Consider the following 23,324-nt stretch of genomic DNA (forward strand, 5'->3'; position numbering starts at 1 on the left):
AAAAGAAAGAAAGAAAGAAATTGAAAAAAATTATAAGCAACAAGTTTAAACAAACTGATTTCTCCTGTTCTTCAGGTAGGACTGTGGCCAAGAGGAACACCCAAGAGAGGTCAACCAGGCCTTGAAGACAGTGAGTGCTTAGTGGGAAATTTTAACAGCCAAGTGTCCACCACAGTGAGAATAGCCAAGCTGAAGTCAGTCCACCAGTGTGCCAACAGACGAAACATGACCAGACTGGCCTTATTCCCATACTTTGAGAATGTGAAAACCATGCGCTGCTTCTGGGAGATGAAGTTTAAACCAGAGGTATCAATGCAGCCCTTTATTTATGCATGAAAGTAACACAGGTTATGTTATGTGGAGAAGTGAAGTTATTGATTCTGTAGGATCACCAGCAGAGGGAGGTAAAAGTCACAGATGATTAACAAGAAAGCTGTACAGTTGGAAATACACTGCTGCTGCTCCTTTGTGGTAAAGATAGTGCCATAGGATAATATAAGAGTATATTTGTAGCCACAATTGTTAAAATTTGATTTCTATGATTGAAAACCAAATAATATTGTGTTTACCTGGGTATAAAACTGAATAAGATAAGTAACAAATGATCAAACGTGTAACCTGGAAAACAGTTAATCACATTGAAAAACCAAACTGAGACACTAAGTGCAAACAACGATCGTATTTGCTTTTATCCCACGCCGTAGTAGCCAAGAGATTCATTCGAGCGCTCAGAGCAAAGGGCCTTCTATTGTGTTTGGCAGAGGCTGTGGAGAAGTCAGAAGTGGCTGGGTAGATATCCAGGCATGCCGTACATTGCTATGATTGGCTACTGCCAGCAAGATGAAGCATTCCTGGCTCTGGGGCCATGTGGCTATCACACCCAGAGTGTTGTTGATTCACAATAACAATTATGTGGTGGGGCTGAAAAGTAATGTCTCAAATAATTTCTGCATAGTTTTTCTTTTTCTTTCTTTTTTTTTAGTTTTAATTTTTTTACATGTATTTACAGGTGGCTGTGAGTTGGAGTTCAAACAATATAAGTGAATGTTGGGACTGTTGGGTGTAAGCACCCACGTGATAGTCTATGTGACATTTGGAACAGTAATTCAATATCACAGGCTATTTATTTACACCGCATCCAAGTGTGTGTGTGTTGACAGCGAGACCTGAGCTCCTGTCACAATTTTCTCAGTTTTCAATGTCAGTGCTCAATCTTTGCTTCCGGTTGACTGGTGAGCAAGTGTATTTAGACTCACTTTCTAAGAGGGGAATTAAAGTCTTGCTGTTTTTGTGAGAATGGAAGGATTAGTTAAAGCTAGTGAGAGTAAGTCTCTCAGACACCCACTGCTGGCACCTGTCACTCTTTTGTCATGGGGACAAACTGGCCGTCCTTTGGTTTCATGTGTTGATGGGAGTAGGGCGTTGACTGAATTAACAGAGGCTGTGGAGGATAGTGTAGTATTAATGTTTGGGCGGTCTGTACCCCCGGCAGGGAACTGTCATCTCCTCTGACTCACTACTTGAGACGCCTCTCCATAAGCTTCAAGAGGTCCTTTGTAGTTAAAGATAGGGGAAGAAAAGCCAGAGTGGAGGGATGAAGAGCAAAGCTAGAGTCATGGGGAACTCTGTCACAGGCTGGGACATTTGGCTGGTCAACAGCATGTGTGCGGTCGCCTCTTACCTCTGGCACAGGCTGTGTGATTTTCTCTGCTACAGGACGAGGCAAAGAGCATCTACTCCACCTGCCATTAAGGTATTTACAAGGCTGTTTGACTATTGAATTATACTCATGCTTCAGCTGGAGAACACTAACGCATTTTATTTAGATTTTCTAAGACAAACTTTAATATAAACTGTGTTGCAGTGTTGTTGCTGTTTGAGCAGAGCAATCAATAATTCACAACATGAACTCTTCAGACTATTACTACTTTTATTCCCAGGAGTGCATCAAAATCTTTTACTGCCTCAGTAAGTTGTTTGAATTCCTACTGAGAGAATAAGGAAAGTAAGTTCAGCTGCATCAGAACATTTCCTAACCTGCAAACATCTTTGTAAAAGAATTTCAGGTCTGCTTCACACTTTGCTTTAAAAGTTTGAATATCAGGTGGAAAACATCTTTTTATTCATGATGATATGAACTTGCAACTAGTTCTTAATAGGATGTAAAAAATAAAAAATGATAAAGGAATAAGATTCTTTTTTTTTTTTTTTAATAATATTTTGTTGATTCTCGAAAATAACCTAGCTTGATTTTGAACTTCCAACTCGCAAATATCTTATTCTTTTTAATCTCATTACAGACCAATTTAATTTTGATTTCTTGTGCTTATAAAACAATAGATTATAAAATCAGACCAAAAAAGATTGCAATCTATGACTTATTAAATCTCAACCCGCTCCTTGTTACATCTTTCCAGATTCATTTAGTAACATGCTTGTTCAATAGGCAAACATCAGACATCAAACAGGGAAGAAGATAACGCCACAGTTTATCACTAACGTTATATCCAGAGCTACCTTAACTTCTGCTTTTGAAATGTTGGATAGCTCTGGCTGCTTCACGATCATAGTTAAGCAAATGCAGTGTTCACTTTCTAATGGACAATGGATCCTTTCAGCTTTTTTTGGCTTGTCTTCAGAGGGGGACACAGCAGCTGGGGAAAGACCAACATTTAATAACCTCCACTGATAATCTGCCTGTCCTCTCAGGGGAATGTCTAATCAAGCTGGAGAAGAAAGTCGTTAAGTGTTGGCTGACACATTTATGTATCTGTATAACATAGTTATCTGTCATCATTTTATGGTTTTACCTCTTATTTTATGATTTTAATGTCTTATATGTGAATCATGGTAGATTAAAGGCACACATCATGTAAGTTTGTGGCATTTTACAATGGTTATACAGTGGATTACTAAGGTTATTTATAAGAAGCGTAACTCTGAGCTCAGCACATGATTGGTATTTCTGGCACTTTATTTCCACTCATTTACTTTTTAAAAGTTTTTTTAGTTTCCTTCACTGAAGTATCAACACATAATTCACAATTAGTTCTCAACAAATCTCCGACTTGTGTGGGAAACATCCCACTCAGAGTCTCTTTACAAAACAACACACGTGCCAGCTGAAGACAGCAGAAGTGTGATGTTGTTGTGTTGTGTTGTGTTGTAGCATCACATTACACTCAGAGCAGGCTCTCAGACACTTGTAACAATTGTAGGAGGTGATGGAGATGAGTTTCCGTTTTGATATTAGCACTCTCTTTATTTAATCCTCACAAAACAAACAAGCATCTTCTCTTGTCTAAGTAATATTTTAAACCATTATTTCTATTAGGATTTTGGTGTGAATGATAAGAAACATAAATTCATCTAGCATTATGATACATTAAGACATAAAGTTATCTTGTTCATTTATCACGTCAGAGATAAATTTGTCTGGATGTATTTAATATAGTTTATTGAAGCTTCCCATCCCCATTTTAAATCAAGTTTAAGAAACATTTCAATTATGCATAATCTGGGTAATTCTGAGCTTACTTTTTCAATCCTCCAGCTAAATGTCACTTTTTTATTTAATTAGTCAGCTCAACATATGGCGGCTAATCCTTTCAGGAGTAATGTGAAGCTCCACTCAGTATCAGAGCGACAGACGAGACTGGCCACTAGGATGAATGTGGGTTTCTATATGTTAGAGATTGCAGCAGCAGGGATAAACATGAGATGAGGGCTGGTTGGTGTTTATGATGAAGAGTGTGGAGAATCTGCTTGTTAAGATATAGTGAGCTCTCATGGTCGAGGCATAAAGGCACACTGGAGTGTTTTCACTGTGAAGCTCAGCTTGAAAATACTTATTCTGCTGCCATCTAGTGGTTAATGTAAACCACTGCTAAATATTATTAGCAGTCACTAATGACAACCCAGCCCTACTTATGTGTTCCATATGAATATTTATTTATCACAACATGTACACATGATCTCACAACTTATCTCTATAAATAAATTCAAACTGTATTTATTTGTTTACAGCTCAGAGACAGAGCTGAATCCTCTCACCGTCTCTTGTTTCCATTCCTGAGCCGCACTGACATTTGCCGTGCTACATCCACCTGGATGTGACAAAGCTGTCTTTGCAATCTGTCAGCAACTCTCTATAGCCTTTGTGACACCCTCAATGTGAAGCATTTCTTAAATTCATGTTATGATAGTAGTACGCCTGGGATCAACTTATTAAGAAGGAAAACTGTACCATGCTGTTCTTTTTATCATCTAGGTTAGTAAAATGCTGTTGCATGAAGCTTAACACTTCTAATGAATCAATGTTGGATCTCTTTTATTGTTTTATAGTTCTTTGAGCAGCTCTCAGTTAATTCAGCATCCACCTATCATCTTTATTTTAATTATCTTAACATTACAAAGTCTGCTCAATCAGTGAGACCACCTCTGTAGCACTGAAACACTAGGATTAAAATTTAATAATCAAATAACAAATAAATGAATTTACATAAATAGTGTGGATTCTTAGGTTATTGTTACCCTTCATAAAGGCAAACTAGATTGTTTTTCATTTTCACCTCTTAGTAAGCCAAAACAAACATTTACAAATGTTAGTTTTGCTTATAAGAGATTTTTTGGACACTGTTTTTTAATTGTTTTTAATATCTCTGTAAATAAAAAAAATAAAGAAAATGTAAACCATTTTTTTCATCAAGCACGACACAACTTTTTCTTAAAATTTAAAAGCAAACTCAAAGCTCTCTATAATGAGGACATAAATGGTGTCACTGGACTGTTTAAAGAACTATCTATAGATTAAGTGCTCTCTGTTCAGTCTTTAACCAGATAAAAGCTGCCACCTGCTGTTCAAAATAAGAAACCTCTGATTAATTATTGGACCAGATACGAATACTGACAGTTAATAATTTTAGTGCTGTCAAACAGTTTTTTTTATTATCAGATAAATTACATGGTTGCTGTGAATTAATTTTAATCAATCATGACAATATCATTCATTTATAATCTATATTAATCATGTCTCATTCTGCATGAGCAAACAGAAAACTTCTTAACAAAGGGGGAGAGGAGGCTATCAGCCTCATTATCAAAGAGGGGAAGGGGGCCACCAGACCTCTTATCCAAGGGGGAGAAAAGGCTTCCAGAGCCAGAGGGGCAGCCAAGACCAACATGGCTCAGGTAGAGGGTCAGATGAAGATGGAAGAGAGTGAGAGGTCCATCTATGACAATCAGATCAGGCAACTCAAGGAAGAGCTGAAACACTTGAACCTGTCCTGCAGTGTGCCTCAGGATATGTTTTATAACCATCTAAAAACTAATGAGGAGCTCTTGCTGTTATTTACGCACAAAACGAAAAGCTTGCGGCACTCTCAAGTGGCCTGAGGTCTGTCGAAACCCTGAGGGCTGAGACTGAAGCCCCAAAGCAGGTGATTGACAACACCACCGTTCTGCAGATGGAGGCCTTGAGACAAGAGCTGAGGGCAAAGGAGGAGGCCATTCAGGCGTTGGAGAAAGAGAATGCAAGTCTGGAACATTTTACTGTAAATTTCAAGGACTGTCTGCAGAATGAAAGACTGATAGCTGAACTCCACCAAGAAGAACAGGACAAGTTCGAGTTTGAGTGACAGGAGTTGGCCTATCACAACTGTGAGCACCTTGAGAAGCTTGAGTGAGAGAAACTCTCCTTGGAGAAGCAAGTGAGGGCCCTACAGGAAGAGGTCTTGAGCAGAGCAATGGAGGATTCAAACAAATCAAAACAGGTTCAAGAAGAGCTACAAGAACGGACCCATCTGCAGGAGGAAAACTGAGGGCTGACACCGTCCAAAAAGAACAAGACAAATTCAATCGAAGGCTCCAAGAGACAGCTTCTGAAGCCCTGGATGTGTCTGGGAAGTTGGGAGCAGACAAAATCTCATTGGAGCAGAAGGTACAGGCCCTGCAGGAGGAGGTCAAAGCATCAGAGGCAAATAATATCAACAGAGTAAATGAGCTCCTGGATCTTGTTGCCTGCCAAAACCTTAAGCTGGAGAATGAGATGCTAAGAGCCGATGATCTCCAAAGAAAATTGGGGGATGCCCACCGTGAGTTTGTTGAAAAACAACAGGAAGACTTCAAGCAGGAAGTTGAAATAAACACAGCAGTCACCCAGTCGCCCTGGACACGGAGCTACAGATGCAGGTGACAGAGGCCCACAGAAAGGGCACTGAAAACAGGTTTGTGGTGCAGAAATTTGAGATCAAGCTGTAAGAAAACAACAACAGCTGCCCTGAGCTGGCCTCCAAGTTGAAAAATCGAAAGAATATCAGCCAAGCTCTGCGAGAAGAGGTGAGGGTGCTCCGTAAGGCTTTGAATGAGTTAAAGAGTAAAGAAAAGGCAGAGCCCTCCTTTTCAATCAATAACATACAGGAAGATGCAGAGGGAGACACCCAAAACACCATTCAGGAGGCATCTAGGATGGTTGATGAATTACCTGTGATGGCTGAAGTAATTTGGTCATAATAACTTCTCCTAAAGTAAAATCTGAGAACATGGAGGATTTATCATTTATTTTAATTAATTTGAGCAGAAAGAAACTCAATAGCATTGTTTAACTGGTTAGATGCTGAACAAGCATTGGTCCATATGTATATATTTAATTTTGGTATCATAAACCCGATATATGTGTCAACTAGTGACCTACATCAAAACAAGAAAACATGAAAGCTACAAATAGTCACAGTGACAAAATGTGTTCACATGCCAGGAGAAAACACGAGATGATGGAGAAAGAACAGAAGAGGTGTCTCAGTCATTAGCACGAGGAGTTAAGTTTCACAGTTCTCACACACATTTAAGCCCACAAGTTTCCGAGGGAAAGTAAAGCTCGGGCTGGCAGGCTGCGGTGTGTATGAGTGGGCTCTGGGGAGATGACTGGACAGTAGCCACATCAGCCGCCTCACTGCTCCCCAGGACATTGTGTTCTCTGTTGGGGAGGTGCTGCTACATTTTTAAGAGTTCACTTTGTCCCAATGCCAAACAAAAACCATGACACAGAAGACCTGAAAGGTCACATTATTTAACCAAATAACCCACAAGGAGTATTGATTCATCAGAGAAGGGACTCAGTGTGCAACTGCAATATGTACTGAAGGATACAAAAGAAGCGAAACCGCAATTTCTGCTTTACAAAATAGCAGTTATTTATGTTTAAGAGCAGTTGTTTGTATACAGAGATGCCATTTACATTTTCCCATTTGCACGTCTGTATCTGAGATTAATCTGCATCATTGAATTAGTGCAGTTCAGTTCTGATCTAGCAATCCTTTATAATCCCCAACTTGCAACTTGTTGATTGCCTGAAAAAGAACTCTGCAGATATTGTACCAATTTGTGTGTTTGTTTTTTTAATCAAACAAAAGAGGAAAGAGGAGACAGGAAACAAGAGATAGACAGATATGTGATCAGCTTGAAAAGTCTGCAAGAATTAGACTGTACATGTTAAAGGAGATATACAGCATAAACCGTAAACAACAAGGCACAGTGATCACATGTCAGGATTTGGTGATGGTTTTCATCCTTGATCATTTAAGATTACATACCTCTGTAAGGGTATGAGCAACAAATACGTGACATATTTTTGCAAATACTACAAATAGATAAATAGATGTAGTTTTCCTAGTTTCACTCAGTGGAACATGAACTATAATTTTTAAGCTGTAGTATTTGATCAGTGATCAGGGCATCATGGATATTTTCATGGGTTGAAGACCACAAACATGTAAACAATAGCTGCCAGAGTTCTCTATAAGAAAAAAATGCCATTCCTAAAATTAAATACAGGTTAAATAAATTGGACCCTTCCAAGCATGACACACTCAGAAAAAAAAAAAAACTAATTTGACAACTGGTACAAAGGATGCGTAAGTTTGAAGTTAAATTATAAAGTTTTGCTATTTAAAGCTTCAGAGCAATCTCCTTTATATCAGTTTACCTTTAAATTTTTTCCACTGTTGGCATCATTTAGCAGGTGATTAAACTACAAGGTCTACCAGGGCACACACACACACCGACAAACTAGGACATGGAACATTTTATTCCATACAATATTAGCTTTCTGAACATTCATGCGGTTGAAACGGCCTCCAAACATGCTAATCACTTTGCTGTCACATTAACTTAACAACATTTCCATCATGCACCCGTAGACAGGCTGCTGTTTCTCAGTTGCTCAGTCAGTGCACACATGCTTGGGCTTGGCAAAGAAGGTGAGAGAGGATTTAAAGTACCATTCATGATGCTGTTACTTTCTTTGGAGTTCGTTTCACTGTAAAGTGTAAGCGATACACAGTCGATATTTGCTTTGTGTCATAAGCTGCTGGGCCAAAGGTCTGTTTATATCCCCTGCAGGGTTTGATAACCTTAAAGTGCCCTCCCACCCCTCAGCAGAGAAAGGTATGATGCAATTATGTAATCATAATCATGCATGCTGCTGACCTTTTAATGTGCTGCAAAGTAGCATGTTTACCAAGGTTGCTGCAGGATGCAGTTTCTTTCTCTGCTGTAAAGAATGACTTCATTTTTATTACTGCATAGAAAGAAATCTAGCGTGTTAAGTGAATACCCCTCCATTTTCAAGTTGACTGTCCATGCTACTCAAATTCACACACAACATGCAGCGATTGACCTATGTTGTCTGTCATCTGTTGGAATCCAAAGACAGGTGTGAGCGTCCCTGTCTCTCCACGGGTGATTGATGGCTGATTTTATTCCCATCTGTTTCTGCTACGTCACAGTTCTTTCCGCTGTGACAACCTTTGGTGCATAGTAGGTAAATCTGTCATGATTTGTGTCGGGGGAAATCTAAAGGCTTTGCCCTTTGCAGCTAGGTTTTTATTGGGAAAGAAGAGGAGTAATAGCCTGCTGCAGTGACGACTCTTCCTCCTTACCTTGCTACCCCTTAACCCCACTTGACTCTACTTAACCTGCTTACAATTATAATACCTGCTTTGCAATTTTGTTGTACTTGTTGCAATGACAAATAAAGTTCTATTCTTAAGCGGCTGCACCTCTGAGCCAAGGTTTGTGCTTGATCCAAAGGAGTGAGACGAGTGTCGTTGGCGTCACTGTGGTGTCTGCGCCCCTGTTCGATAAACTGTATTCCTTCAATGGTCAATTATGTACAAATGTATGGAAAAGAAATGAGCCGAGGGGGCACATAAAGGAGAAGTTGCCAAAACGAGTTGAGTGACCTATCGTTAGTAAATCTAGATGCATTAACATTTCAGCTCTAGTGTGACACTGTTTGCTTGGGGAATTAAGTATCTGCTTTTACCACGTGAAACAACATTAACACATGTCTGTTGCTGGAATAAATCACACATATTCTGATTTACAGGGAACAAGGATTCTGGTCGTATTACCAGAGCTAAGTTAAAACTGATCCTTCACTCACTCAGGCGAGGTTATCAGTGGATGTTTTTGACAGAAGAGTAGTCATCATATAAATCATCTGAGTCAGCCATCTCTTCTTTCAGCAGAGGGACTAGACATCTTACTGTAGGGTCCTTCAGCCAGGAACCACAGGCTTCCTCTTTCCCCCTGACATTAGGTCTATGTTACCGGCATTCGACAGATAAAGGGGGAATTTGCATTGCAACATAGTTCTCATTCACAATCATCCACAGACACACACACGCAGCAGTGTCACATAATCAGTAGACTTTCAGACGTCACTTTGAATATTTAGCAGCTGTAGTTTGGAATCTTAATATAATCTTGTTTTACTCTGAGAAATAAACAAACAAACCTGTTTCCTGCCTGTCCTTTTTAGGGCCGCTCAGGAATGTGGACTAGACATGTCTATGTGTTACAAGGACTTCACTTTGTGTGAATGTCACCAGAGTAAAGAAAAACCTGTAAAAATGACTGAGCTTTGTCACACACTGAAGAAGCCTCGTGCACAGTGACCATTTCGACAGCCAGCATTCGAGTGACGGAGGTGGGCTTAACACTTAAAGGCTCTCAAGTGTCTCATAGCCTGAACACCTCCAAGCCCCCACCCCAAACACTTGACCCCTGCTGACGTAGGCTGTCCGTTTACATTTAGGGACACCGGCTCACTACATTCTTAATACCATTTCCAGTCGGAGAGAAGCAGGCGGTGGGGATAAAGAGTGAGAGAAACAGAGAGGGTTCTTGAACGCTGCAGAGGCTCAGTTTACAGCCATAGAGGATTAAAATCTTCATCTGGATTTCTGATGCCTGGTGGTTTTTGACCTTGAATCACCTCTGTTCCCCTGCTTTGGTTTTCTGAACCTTATCTAATTTGCACAACAACTGGTAGCACTGAAGGGTAGAGCTGGCTACGGTTATTGAAAAGGTCTTTTCTTCTTCACGGACGCAACTGGTCCTATTTTTGCCTCGATTTGGTGTCCTAACGTGATTAATTGATCACTGGAAGCCATGAGCTCCTTGGTAAAGAACAAGGTAGGAAATGCTGACAACTCAAGCTTTGACCTCATCCACAACCGGATTGAGTCGCTTAGCAGCAAGATGGACAAGCTCATCAACATCCAAGAAAAAGTCCTCAACCGACTGGATGGGATGTCTCAGGACATAGACTACATAGAGCAGGATATGGAGAATCTGAAGGTGGACAAGGAAGAGATCCATCTTCCTCCCAAGATGATGAACCAGACCCAGGTGGTGTTGGGGCGAGAGGTGAGGGAGATCTGCCAGGAGATGAGCACCATAATGTCGGCAGTGAACCAGCGGTCTGAGCAGCAGGCTCAGAAGCTGGAGGGGATGGAGAAGCTGGTTCTCAGCATGCAACAAGTGATCAGCTTCATTGGGGAGACGGTGAAGAGCTCGAAGGTTATGGAGCTGATGTTCAAAGGCCCCGCAGCTCGGAAGAGCTTCAAGTCCAAAGACAATAAAGGCAAGCAAGCCATTAGGAAGAAATCATCCACAGACACAATAGGCAAGAAGCCTGACAAGGTGAGACCTATGTGTTTGCTTGCAGATTTTGTTTCACTATCAAATGGATAAAACGTTTCTCTTTTTGAAGGTTCAGATTCTTAAGCAGGAGATCTGAAGATGTGTACAGGTCTCGCTGACCACCTATCACCTAGAACATCTAGTCTTGCCAGAGCTCCGTTGCATAATATGTTATGGCTTTTCAATTTGACTTTGGTTTCTTAGATCTGGCAAAGATCCTCCTCTGCTTTTGCCAGGACATGTGAAAATGATCCTGGCAGCAAAGCTGACCAGTCCAACCCTTCTCTGACCTGTGAATGTTACTTGGCCTGTGTCTTAAATACCTTCTGTACAGAGCGGGGGTAACAGGTAGAGTCTGGGATCTGGCATGTTCCCACTTGCCAAGTGCTGATTAAAGTTAAAGTGATTAAGAAAGCTAATTTTAAAGTGTTACCTAAGCCACTGTAAAAAAGATATATCACTTATATAAACGCATATATGTTACTCAGATTTATACTTGTTGGATGTGAACCTGAGTGAAACATGGCCTCCTCGGCATGTAGGGACCCCTGACAGAGCACGAGAGAGCCGGTGCGAGGCCAGGGTTGAAATGTGAGTGGCCTGGTTTAGAAATGCTGTTTTTGGATCGGGCTGCTGTGTTTGTGGTCTAAAAGGGTCTTAACCCCTTCAGCTCAGCAGGAGTCAGGTTTCAAGGAATAGTGATGAGTCAGTCTTCCTCTGGTTCTTTCTCTCTCTGCGCCTGTCACCGACTTACTTAAACAGTGAACAATGAGAGTCTTAAGTTCTGTCACCACTGTTTCCTAAAAGTAAAAACACAGGTATTTGTTTCCAAAAGCCACTGCCATGTGCCTCTTTGCAAATCGCTGAGCTTCCTGTGGTGCAAAATAGCTCTTCGTAAAGTTTTATTGGGTGTCCTGCTGATAAGCCTGTCACACTATCTTTGATTTATGGTTCTAGTAATGTCCGTGTTAGAAAAATGGCATGCAGTGTTTCAGGAATTCCTGGAACAGCCACAGAGAGGTAAAAAGCCAATGACTGTGGTGTAAATATAAACCTAGCATGGTCTCAATAGTACATATTGACTCCAAGCCTCAGATCTTTAGCCTAGCTGGAGTTAGGCCTCTTCATTTCCCTCCTCACTAAAGTCACCTCCCTGTAAAGCTGGGGTTTCTGTGCTTTATTATGCAACCATATGATAAGTCCCTATCCTATAAAAGGTCACCAAGTGCTGCTCTTACAGACCTGGTACATGTCCTCACCACTCTCCTGTCTCCCACAGAAGTAAGAGTCTGTTACCAAACACAACAAAGTGCAAACTCACCTGAGTGCCTCTGACGTCGTGTGACAAGTTTTCATCGCACACTTGTGGAGATATTTATACACACAGAGCAGTCTGTGGTTTTGTGCTCATGTTTGTGTTGGATTAAGATGATCCTTTTTGAATACAAGCCAATTAAAAGATTTGGATCCTGTTTTATGGCTGGATAATATTTTGGTGATTAATGAACACATGGCACCCTGATGGCTCGTGACTGACTCACATTTCAGGGGATTTCAGTGGTCATCAGAGCACCCGTCAGGTGGCTGCTCATTCTTCATCCACCTCCAGTGTGAGACATCTAACATGTAGTACCTGTTACCATGGCTTCCTCATGCTTCCACCAATCGCCCAATCAGAGTGTTGAACCTCGGTATATACAGCTGTCACCGGGGAAACTCTGCACTGGAAATATCCCCTGTGCTGTTTACCTCAGGACAACGTTCAAAGGACAAATGTGAGACCCCCCAGGTTCAAGACAGGTTTTTCCATGTCAACCTGATCACAGAGTGTTTAGTGAGTTTCCTCAGCTGAGAAATTTGAACAACAGCCTACGGTGGCTGTAATATTTTCCGCTCAGGGGGGTCGGCATTGCATTCCATCGCTGAGTGGGACAAGTGATAAGCTATAAATTCACTGCCCTGCTGCTGTCTATCCATCTGCTGTGAATAATCAAAGGCATGCCATCACACAAGTCAGTCTGCGCATGGAGACAGGCAATAAATGTGCTAATATGTAAGCTGGTAAAAAGTGCTCTATTTTGCCTTTCTTTCATCTTTCTATCCCTAATTTTTCCATTGAATTATTAATCCTCTTGGTTCATTTGTCGTATTTTGTCCATCACATGTGATTCTAACTTCATCACATCATCCCCATCCATTTTTATTATTAATCTGATTATTGATTCCTTATTGTATCTGTTTCAAATGTGACTCTAACTTCATCTAGTCATTCTGTCACTTTTATTCAAATGCTTCTGTAATCCTGATTGTGTTGTCGTATTGATGTTTGACATGTCTTAATGTGACTTTTCTTTCATTCTGTGTGCCTTTCGTGTAACCCTACTAAGCACTGCCATCTTGTCTTTTCACTAGAAACCTACCTCTAATAAAGCCAGTAAAGGGAGTCAGGAGATAATTCCTGCATGTGAGTCCAGTTCTCCTCAGCCTGCTCACAAGATAAAGCTCCGTGGACCAAAGCATTTCCTCGCCTCTCGCAAATGTGGAAACTTTGTAGGTTTAATATGCTTATGGACTGTACGTATTCAGGAATCGGTCTTTTTTCCTCTTGCTAATGTAATTTTAACACTTAGACTTGCTTTTGCTTTCCTTGCTTCAGGCTGACACTTTGTTCTTTGTTTATTCCTAAGTGCTTTCTTCACTTCAGATATTGTTGTAGTTTTCTCCACAAGATATAAAAACTAACTTTCTACTGAAAAAAGAGAGAACACCACTGTTCGCTTTGAGTTAAGCTTTGCGCACAAAATAGTCCAGATATAACCAAGCTGGTTTGTTGTTGTTGTTGTTGGTTTTTTTTTAACAAAAATAATACCCAACTTTGAGTAAAGAGGAATAATAAAACATGACACATAATGTTTCATCTATGCTAATCTTTTTTAGAATTCAGATTGACATGCCATGTAGAGATTGCTGTTTTTGATTTTTTATTTGTATCTCTCCAGCTCAAGGACCACAAAGGTAAAGATGGGGCAGAAAAGCCCCCTTTGAGTCCAAAGGGTCTGAAAACTCAGAAGAAGATGAAGCCCCCGGACACAGCAGGTGTGCGATAAAGAAAGTTAGAAATTTATTTAATGAATCTTTAACATTTCTACATTTTTATCTGCGTAAGAATGGTGATAAACATTTAACAAGCTCTTAAAGACTGAAAGAAAATCCTCTTTTTGTAGAAAACATCTCCCTGAAGAAGCAGGCACTACTTCTTGAGGAGGTGCAGAAACTAAACAAAGAGAATACGGAGAAATCAGGTCAGCAGCCGAGCCCCGGATTACTGGACCTGGAGGCTGGAGTTTCCTCCAAAGATCAACAACCTGACACCCCTGCTTGCAGCCTGGTGGATTATCTCCGGGAAGATGCCAAAGCGGTTGTGGTTGAGGAAGATCAAGTTGAGGAGGTTGTTACAGAGGAAGAGGAGGAGGAGGAGGAGGTGGTGGAGGAGGAGGAGGTGACGGCAGATAAAGAGAAGACGCCCACGCCTGAGGAGAAAGAGGATGAGAAGCTCGGTGAGCAAGAGGAAAAGAAGGATGAAGTTACTGCTCCTGAGGAAGAAGTCAAAGCCCCAGAGCTTCCTGCTGTCCCCAAGGAGGAAAAAGAGCTGGCTGCTACAAGGTGAACTGTGATTTTTGGATTTATAATTTTTGCTGATGGATCAATAAATTCACAAGCTCATATGTCTGCAGCTTTTGTAAAGACCAGCTTACCATTTGAGTTGTCTGTAGAGTAAAAATTACACAACATGAAGCAAGATAGTTTAGATACAGAGCTACCTAAGTGTTGGTTAAGCTTTTGTTAAACCAGTTAAGCTGTGCATTTTTTTCTATCTCTACAAAAAAAATATATAATGACAAAAAATACACTTTTTTCCAGCAGTGATGACAGCAAAAATGCCCCCTCATCTTCTGAAGTCAGAAAGACAAAAGCAGAGGTCAGCTTTGCAAGCACAAAGTCCTTTGTGACGGAGGAACACTTTATCGTGGAGGAACACACTACGACGAGCCTGGTGGTGGAGCAGGTGACAGAGGAGAAAAAGGAAGATGATGATGATGAGGGGGACAAGGATGAGGGCTGGGCTGTCTTCAAGGCAGATGGAGTGGAAATGCAGTTTGACCTGAAGCAAAGGTTGGAGATGTTGAGGAAGGAGGCGGAAGCAAAGAAGGAGGAAGAGGAGGAGGAGGAAGAGGATGATGTTGAGCGCTACTTTATTGGTGAGTCTTGCACCCTTTAACACTTTTAAGGACTTTATGATGTTTGAGCCTGTTAAAGATCCTGTTTGTGTGGCTTGAATTTTGAGCAGTTGTTTGTTTTCAGATACTTGTTCAGTGTATCAGTCATTTCATACAAGAGATGAAGTCACTAGTCTGAAACATCTGTTGATATCAACTCATTAAAGATGTAGCAATGTTTGTCTTTATGCTTTGGCTGATAATCAATAACAAACTAGGCACAAATCAAATGTCACAAATGTTCAGAAGTAGTCATACAATTTAAAATATTCAAGATGTTTGTTAGCATGTTCAGACTGATAACACTAAATTTAGATTTCCTGTTTCATGGCTGAGATTATTTAAAATAAAAATCCTGAATATTGTGCAGCTGGTTTCCCTAGCTGTTTAAAAGCTTGGGCAGAGGCCACAGTCCTATTTACACTCATCACTGGTTTGACTTCCCCCACTCTCTACTCCCCAAAGCGATCTCAATTCCATGTCGAAAAAAATTAAAGAAGTGCCCAAAAATGTATTGACACCTATATTTTATCAAAGATCAGATTTTTTATTATTAAATTTCATACCTTTGCATTTTTGTTTGCCTTACAGTATATACAAGCAAGGGAGGAGGATATGTTTAAATATCAACATAAAAAATTAGAGTATTCTGCAAACAAATTAGAAAAAATAAATAAATTTATGTATAAAAGCTTGAACTTAAAGTGAAAAGCTTTGCAGTTTTACACATGTATTAGACTACCATCAAGTGTACAGTGATTGTCACCCCTGCCCTAAATTATATCAGCATATTGCTGACTACCAAAACATTATTTTTAATGCTAAAATATAATTGTTGTTATTGTACATAAATTCTCATTAATTCGTAAATGTACTGTTTTATAAAAAAAAGCAGACAAAAGGAAAGCCTGTTTTTATTATTGGAGTGACTAATTGCCCTTGTTGACTTATGTTCTTGACCAGAAAATGTGTTATAGTAGTTGTATGTTATTTTTGATGAATTTCTGACTTCTCAGATAATTTCAGTTTTCTGGCTCAAACTGGGGAATAAAAACAAAAAGAATTCTTAACTCAACTCAACTCAACTTTATTTATAGAGCACTTTAAAACAACCTCAGCTGAAACAAAGTGCTGTACATAAAAGTAGTGCAGACATAAATGAGTAAATAAAACAAATAAATCCTTAAAACAAATTGTTTAAAATTTCTAACACCTGAAATAATAGAGAATCTCTTAATAACAAAGAGTTAGAGTTCAAATACTTCATGGTGCTTTTCTCACTTTTACAAAATATGTTCAAATACATTTGTTAAGCATTTTTCACTTTTTAGTGAAAAATAGTTGTCTATAATGGCCAGGAGATGTTGGTTGTGTAACTCTCTATATTTGTTTTTATGCTTAGTATTTTTGGGAGAATTACAGAAAAACATCATCAATAACCCAGCCAAAAATATTCATTGTTTATTAAGCTATATTTGAAGGACAACATGCTTTCTTGTTGTCTCCTCTGAGGATGCCAGAGTGCTTAGCCAGTGCATTAATATCTTTTAGGGCAAGATAAAAAAAACCCCAAAGGAATCTGGCGCTCAGTCTACAAGATGCACTGCACTAACATTTAGACAATACTTGCTCCTGGTGGATGTTTATCACAGCAAGTTAATGCATGATGTGCTAACTTGATTATAGCAGCTGTGTACCCACTGAAAGCCTCAGTGTAGCTGATTAACAATGAAGCCCCCATGTTCTCACATTCCTGTTAACTTATTAAAACAGATTATATCTTTTCTCTTCCCTCCCATCCTGCTTTAGACACCAGCCCTCCTCCAGCAGCTCCTTTTAATCACCGCATCGTTTCTGCCAAGCCCAGCCAGATCAACAACTTCTACACCATCAACTGGCAGGAGGTCCTGGGCGGGTGAGCAACATCGGTTCAAATTCTTCATGTAACGAAACAAAAAAGAAATCTATTGATGAACAGCCGATGTTGGACAGATCAAAGGCAGTGAGAAAGACCTTCTCAATTCTCATAAAGCCTAATTGCGTAACCCTCCCCCCTCTCTCCTCCTGCGGTTCATAACTTCAGAGTCACAGTGGTTATTTTTACCTCAGGCCTGAGTGGTATGTGAAACTGTATCCCTGGTGCCAGCTGGTGGCTAATCACTAAGTGTTAATCCTAGTCTTCAAAGGGGAGACACAGAGCAGCTCAGATTTAATGAAATAACAGATTAAGCTACAACACTGTCCAACAGTAAAACTTCTCCTGGGGGAAGATCACTTTTTGATTTGTCATGGAAATATGAAACACCATAGCTGGGCTGCTCAGACCTTCTATTTAAGATAACAGGGACGTGATTCTGCATCTCTAGATTGCTCTTGATTTTCCTGCCCTCTCTCTTCCAGGGGTCGCTTTGGTCAGGTGCACAAATGTGTTGAGAACTCCTCCGGTCTCACTTTGGCAGCAAAGGTCATCAAAGCCAGGAGTCAGAAAGAAAAGGTATAGGCACACTTTTATTCATGACAATAGTTAAGTCCTGCTTGATTCCACAGTGGGAGACACCACTCATGATATATAAAGCAGGGGCTCTGTAACAATTTTTAGTACACGCTAGCGCACGACAAGGCCTCTTGGAACAGGAGCAGAGGAAATACTTCTCACCTAGGTGAGAAATATTTGACCTAGAAGAGACGATGCATTGTCTCATAGCAGAGCACAGCTGACACCTCTCATCGTGTCCAACGATGCGCACACTTTCTCATTTGTCTGTGCATGTGTACAAGCCTGTATCTGTCTGCCCCTGCCTTTGTCGGCTTCATCATCTGTCTCTCTGTCTCTCTGTCGGTCTGTCTGTTTTTTGGCAGGAGGTGGTGAAGAATGAGATCCAAGTCATGAATAATCTGGACCATGCCAGCCTGATCCAGCTTTATGCAGCTTTTGAGTCAAGAAATGACATCATCCTTGTACTTGAATAGTAAGCTCTTCCTTTTTTTTTTGTTTTCAGTACATCTATCTTTAACATCACACACAAATAAACAAATAAATATATATCTATTAAACTTAACAGTTCTCAAACAGTATTGATAGCAATTTTATAATAAACAATAGATCAGATTTATATTCCATGAATTCATAATTCATCATCTCTAACCCCAGTGTTGGAGGAGGGGAGCTCTTTGACCGGATCATCGATGAGAACTACACTTTGATGGAGCTGGATGCTGTGGTGTTCATCAGGCAGATCTGTGAGGGCCTGCAACACATGCACAAAATGTACATCCTGCATCTGGACTTAAAGGTAAAAATCAATCAAAGTTGCTTAAATAAGATGGAATATGATTCAGTTCTCTAAAATGAATCTGTTTTTTTTCTTTATTAATAATTTTAGCCAGAAAACATTCTGTGTGTGAACAGAGCCACAAACAAGATCAAAATAATCGACTTTGGTCTTGCTAGGATGTAAGTTCACCCATTTGCTACTACATCATAATCACTGTTATTCACTGCTGTAATCATGACACCAGCATATCTCACACATAGATATAAGCCACGGGAGAAACTGCGAGTGAATTTTGGCACCCCAGAGTTTCTGGCTCCAGAAGTTGTCAACTATGACTTTGTGTCATTCAACACAGACATGTGGAGCCTCGGGGTCATCACCTACATGCTGTAAGTAAACACACACATGTCTATAAACTAAGGATGGGTACCGCTCACATTTGAAACTATATGGTACAAATGCCTGACACCTGGCAATCGGTATAGGTAGCAAGGTTATAATAGTTTTGGATTTGTCATTATAGTTTAGTTTTAGTTAGTTTTGACATTTTATTTTCCATTACAGTTTAGTTTTAATTAGTTTCAGAGCGAGCATTCTAGTTTTTATTTAGTTTTGATTTTTGCAACAAGGCTTAGTTTTAGTTTAGTTTTAACCCTTATCAACCAGGTGCAGGATTCAAAAAGGTCAGAGTAAATATTTTGTCATACTGTTTATTTTCAAGTCCAACATAGTGCTCACTGCTCAGTCAATGCTGATACTGAAATGTTGGCTGCTGCCTTCAACACATGAAAATAATATAAACTTAGTATAAAAAATATAAGCATCAATAATATAAAATAATGTTGACATAAATTACATAAAAATAACATTAACATAAATTATAAAAAAAACAATATAATACGAGCTTCAATAAATAATAACTTGGACTCTGTAACAATTAAACTATTACAGATGCTCTGATTCATTGCTCCACTACGCTTGGTCGCAGCACAGCGCTCAGCCAGTCAGTGCAGTAAACAAGCTCGTCCCTGTACTCCGCTATGATGGTGCTGTGCGGCACTGACAACTGCCTAAAACTGTCTAAAATTGGTTGGGAAAATGTGTCGGATTAATTTAAATCCTAAAGGCTATTAATATTGTCAGAAACTATAACTAAGGGAATTTTGTCTATCATTTTAGTTAATTTCAGTTAGTTTTGTGAACACAAGATACAGTTTTAGTTTACTTATCGTTTTTGTTTTCTTTTCTAGTTTTTATTAGTTTGAGTTAACTGCAATGTATTTTAAATTTTAGTTTTCGTTTTTAGTTTCGTTTTAGTTAACTATTACAACCTTGATAGGTACTCAGCGCTACCAATTTTTGGTACTTTTGTGTGTTAATGTGGTAATAACTATTATTTTGTTTAATAATAAAATCTCAAAGTTTTTCATCTTAACATATTTATTTCTCACTATAAAACTTGCGATGCTGTGTTCAAGTCGAGCATGGAAAATCGCCTACTCTTCCACCCCCTCACAGTCACAAGGATGCGTTTGGGTAAACATAGTACTGTTTGATTTTACTTGGTACAACAGAAGGAATTCGGTCGGTACCTATGAAAGTACCTCATTTGGAACCCATCCTTAGTACTTTCTCACACCAACAACATTAAGCAATGTTACTGACCCTGTATGTCTCTTTGTATCAGTCTGAGTAGCCTCTGTCCCTTCCTTGGTGACGACGAAAATGAGACTCTGAATAACATCCTGGCCTGTAAGTGGAACTTTGAGGAGCAGGAGTTTGTGGATACGTCTGAAGAAGCCAAAGACTTCATCACCAAACTGTTGGTGGTGAATAAAAGGTATTCATCCTGTTGCTCTGTACTTCTATATGTTTGTGTGACACATGGACATTTCATGACATGCTGAATGATTTTATTGACTGAATAATATCATGTGTTGTTGTGTTTGTCATCAGTTGGAGGATGGGAGCAGCTGAGGCCTTAAGGCATCCTTGGCTGTCTGACACAAGCCTCCATCATTGCCTGTATACAAAGGTAAAGTACAAAGCAGTAACCTTTATTCATGTTTCACCTTTTTGTGTAGAAAAGATTAAATGCAAGCCAGTAATCAAGGATTTAAGAATGAAACAGAAGATTAAAAAAAAGTGGTTCTGTCGTCTTTTTATTTTCACTGTTGATCTGTATACATACAACAAAACTACAGGAATGAAATCCTGTGAATTTACAAACTTTTCTTAAATTGTTGTTTCATCTTTAAAATGTGTTGCTGTAATGTGTTTTTCTTTACTTCACAGAAAACCATGTGCAGATCACGGCGGTCATCGTGTGTACCCACTGCTACTGATAGCTGAGGTTGGTCTTTTTATTATCTCATTTTAAACTCAAGGGGGGAAAAGAAAATACTATTTGACAATTTTCTCTAACTGGAAACATCCACAAGGGGGAAGCATGTCTCAAATTTTGTGCAGCAGGCTAGAACAGCAGAAAAACACCGGTCAGCATCCGCCTGTTACAACATGCTACATGTAAACAGAAACTTTAGCCTCCTGAGAGTGAATCATCACTTTTTCCCTCTTAGGACTACGATGAGGCTCCAGCTGTGGCCAATTGGACCAACCCTCCTGTCCATGTAAATAACCCAGTTCTCAGTCACTGCACCTGGAGGCGACATGGGAAGAGACCCTGGTTACCCTGTGAACCTTTTCCTGTGATTCACTCTATTCTGTCGAAGAAGGAAAAGGTTCAGTTACTGAATAAAACAGTGTGGGAGAAATCTGTTCTCATTACCCTCTGTTAACTTTTTTTTCTTCCCCCCATCATATATGGAAATTCATCAAACCGGTGCTAATGTCATTGTGTGACCTAGCTTTTTTGGACACTATGTTTTCCTATTGTTAGAGTTTGATTATTGTGCACCTTTACTTTTGAATATCTATCTACTTCACATTTAAATATTCACTCATCAAGCCATTGTCATCTATCTCAAATGAAATACACTGTGCAATAATCTTTCAAGGCCCTTTTTATTCTTTTTTACAATATTCAGATAGATAGAAACATACCTCAACTTTTCTGTGTGAAGGCTACAACACAGTTCCTGTCATATGTCTGTTTTTTCATGTGTTTCATCTCATTCACAGGTGTAATCTCATACCTTTTTTTTCTGTAAATAAGTACCAAATCTCATTTTCTGAAAATGGATGGACTCCAAAAAGCAGCTGGATTTGTACTGTGTGTATGGACAAAGAAAAAGATTTTGTGTGGCTGGTGTCATGGGCTGTAGGATGTGCACTTTATCATTTTATTTATTTTAACATATATCATACATAAAGCTACCACAGTTCTACCATATTTCCTTTCATGTCGTTTTCTGTGCAGGTGTTAATGTAGAAAACACACTTTTACTTCATAACCAACAGTTCACCCGCACAGGTAATGTCTTATTAAGTGTATTCGTTTATCTCTTTGTTGCATGTATCGACCCTATGCTAGTTAGACCTTATAGCTCTTAAGCGTCATAAACTGAGTCATAACTTTTTTTTTAACTTGTTTTTTTAATTGAACTGTATGCTTGAGCTGTCACACCTCTCTAGCTGCATATTTAACCTATACTGTAGATACTCTTAGTCTCAAAACAGTTTTATTATGCCTTCTGTGAAGGTTCATTAGTCATACACTACCTACCTAATGTTGCCTCAGTAACAAAAAAAATGTAGTAAAACATTTATGGCTTTAATTTTAACTTTTCAATGAATGTATCAATAACTTATTTTGAACACAGAGTGCTTGTAAAACTTGTCTTCACAGAGTTTTAACAATTTCAAATTCAGCATGTATTTTTGAAGTGTGTACACATCCATTAAATGATATAGTGTCTTAAATAAGGAGTGTGTTTCTTTCTTTTTTTTTTTTTTTTGATGGGAGCTCACTTATAATTTGGGTTAATGATATATACAGCGAATTTACTCTCAGGATGATCGTAAGCACACAAACAAAGGTCTTACTGAAGGAATCTTTGCAATGATGCACCAAAGATGAAATCTTGCTACTTCTTCGGGAGTATGGTTTGTTTTATATGGCACAAGAATTACATTTTATGGTTATAGACAACAGAATGTGGCTGGTTTGCATGAACAAACAGCCACATATTCATGTATACACATAATGTATGAACATATGCACACCTTTAGCATTTTCCTTCTTTTACAATTATAAACATCTATTTTTAGTCTTCAAAAGCCAATTTAAGTCTAAATTCTGTGGCTTCACTGACATGTTTTTCTGTGTTATAATGTTATGAACTATATTTGGGGAGAATTTTCCAGTCTCGACCTCAGTCAGTTTAAACCTTGAACACTCAAACACACTCTTTCGACAGATGAAAGCCCAGCTGATTCCAGGAGCCTAATAAGGAGCATCTGAGGGAGTCAGTGTGAGCAAAACAGTTTTTTCACCTGAAAAAATAAACATTGTGTGGGATGATGGTGATGTCTGGAGAATGGGGCTTGGGTTCACATATTTTGAAGAAAAAAAAAACATGTCCCTACTTTTTGTTGCAGAGGTAAGAAGAACAACTAAGGCACAGAGCCAAGGAAAAATGTCAGCAAATTGAGTTGTTGAGGAGTATGTGTACATTTTAATCTAAATATCCACAAAATATGCCCTGACTTTAAGCCTGCTCTATCCTTTTTGAGACACTAAGGTCTTATTTAACAAAACCCACAGGGTTAGTCAGGGATAAGTGCAGACTTTATGGGGGAGTACAACGTGAAACATGTATTTAAT

General features: G+C 39.3%; 1 protein-coding gene across 1 annotated transcript; it reads left to right on the forward strand.

The window, feature by feature from the left end:
- The first annotated feature begins 10,452 nt into the window (after positions 1-10,452).
- On the forward strand, positions 10,453-22,320 carry mylk4a (myosin light chain kinase family, member 4a). The gene is made up of 15 exons (XM_074688583.1): positions 10,453-10,986; positions 13,399-13,536; positions 13,986-14,082; positions 14,211-14,649; positions 14,908-15,245; positions 17,073-17,178; positions 17,664-17,757; positions 18,123-18,232; positions 18,415-18,556; positions 18,647-18,717; positions 18,799-18,927; positions 20,226-20,378; positions 20,495-20,573; positions 20,834-20,891; positions 21,118-22,320. Exons 1-14 carry the CDS (start codon positions 10,453-10,455, stop codon positions 20,888-20,890), a joined length of 2,487 nt encoding a protein of 828 aa, XP_074544684.1. The 3' UTR covers position 20,891; positions 21,118-22,320.
- The last annotated feature ends 1,004 nt before the right edge of the window (positions 22,321-23,324 follow it).

This window comes from Halichoeres trimaculatus, unplaced genomic scaffold (genome assembly GCF_033239565.1).
Source record: "Halichoeres trimaculatus isolate MK-OKI-2021-1 unplaced genomic scaffold, fHalTri1.1 fHalTri1_scaffold_15, whole genome shotgun sequence".
NCBI classification, from domain to species: domain Eukaryota; kingdom Metazoa; phylum Chordata; class Actinopteri; order Labriformes; family Labridae; genus Halichoeres; species Halichoeres trimaculatus.

Excerpts from the sequence above, each read along its gene's own strand:
- mylk4a (XM_074688583.1), top strand. The coding sequence starts at position 10,453 with ATGAGCTCCTTGGTAAAGAACAAGGTAGGAAATGCTGACAACTCAAGC. Across the intron at positions 17,179-17,663 it reads TGGCAGGAGGTCCTGGGCGG|GGGTCGCTTTGGTCAGGTGC; the intron begins GTGAGCAACATC and ends TCTCTCTTCCAG. Across the intron at positions 20,574-20,833 it reads ATCATTGCCTGTATACAAAG|AAAACCATGTGCAGATCACG; the intron begins GTAAAGTACAAA and ends TTTACTTCACAG.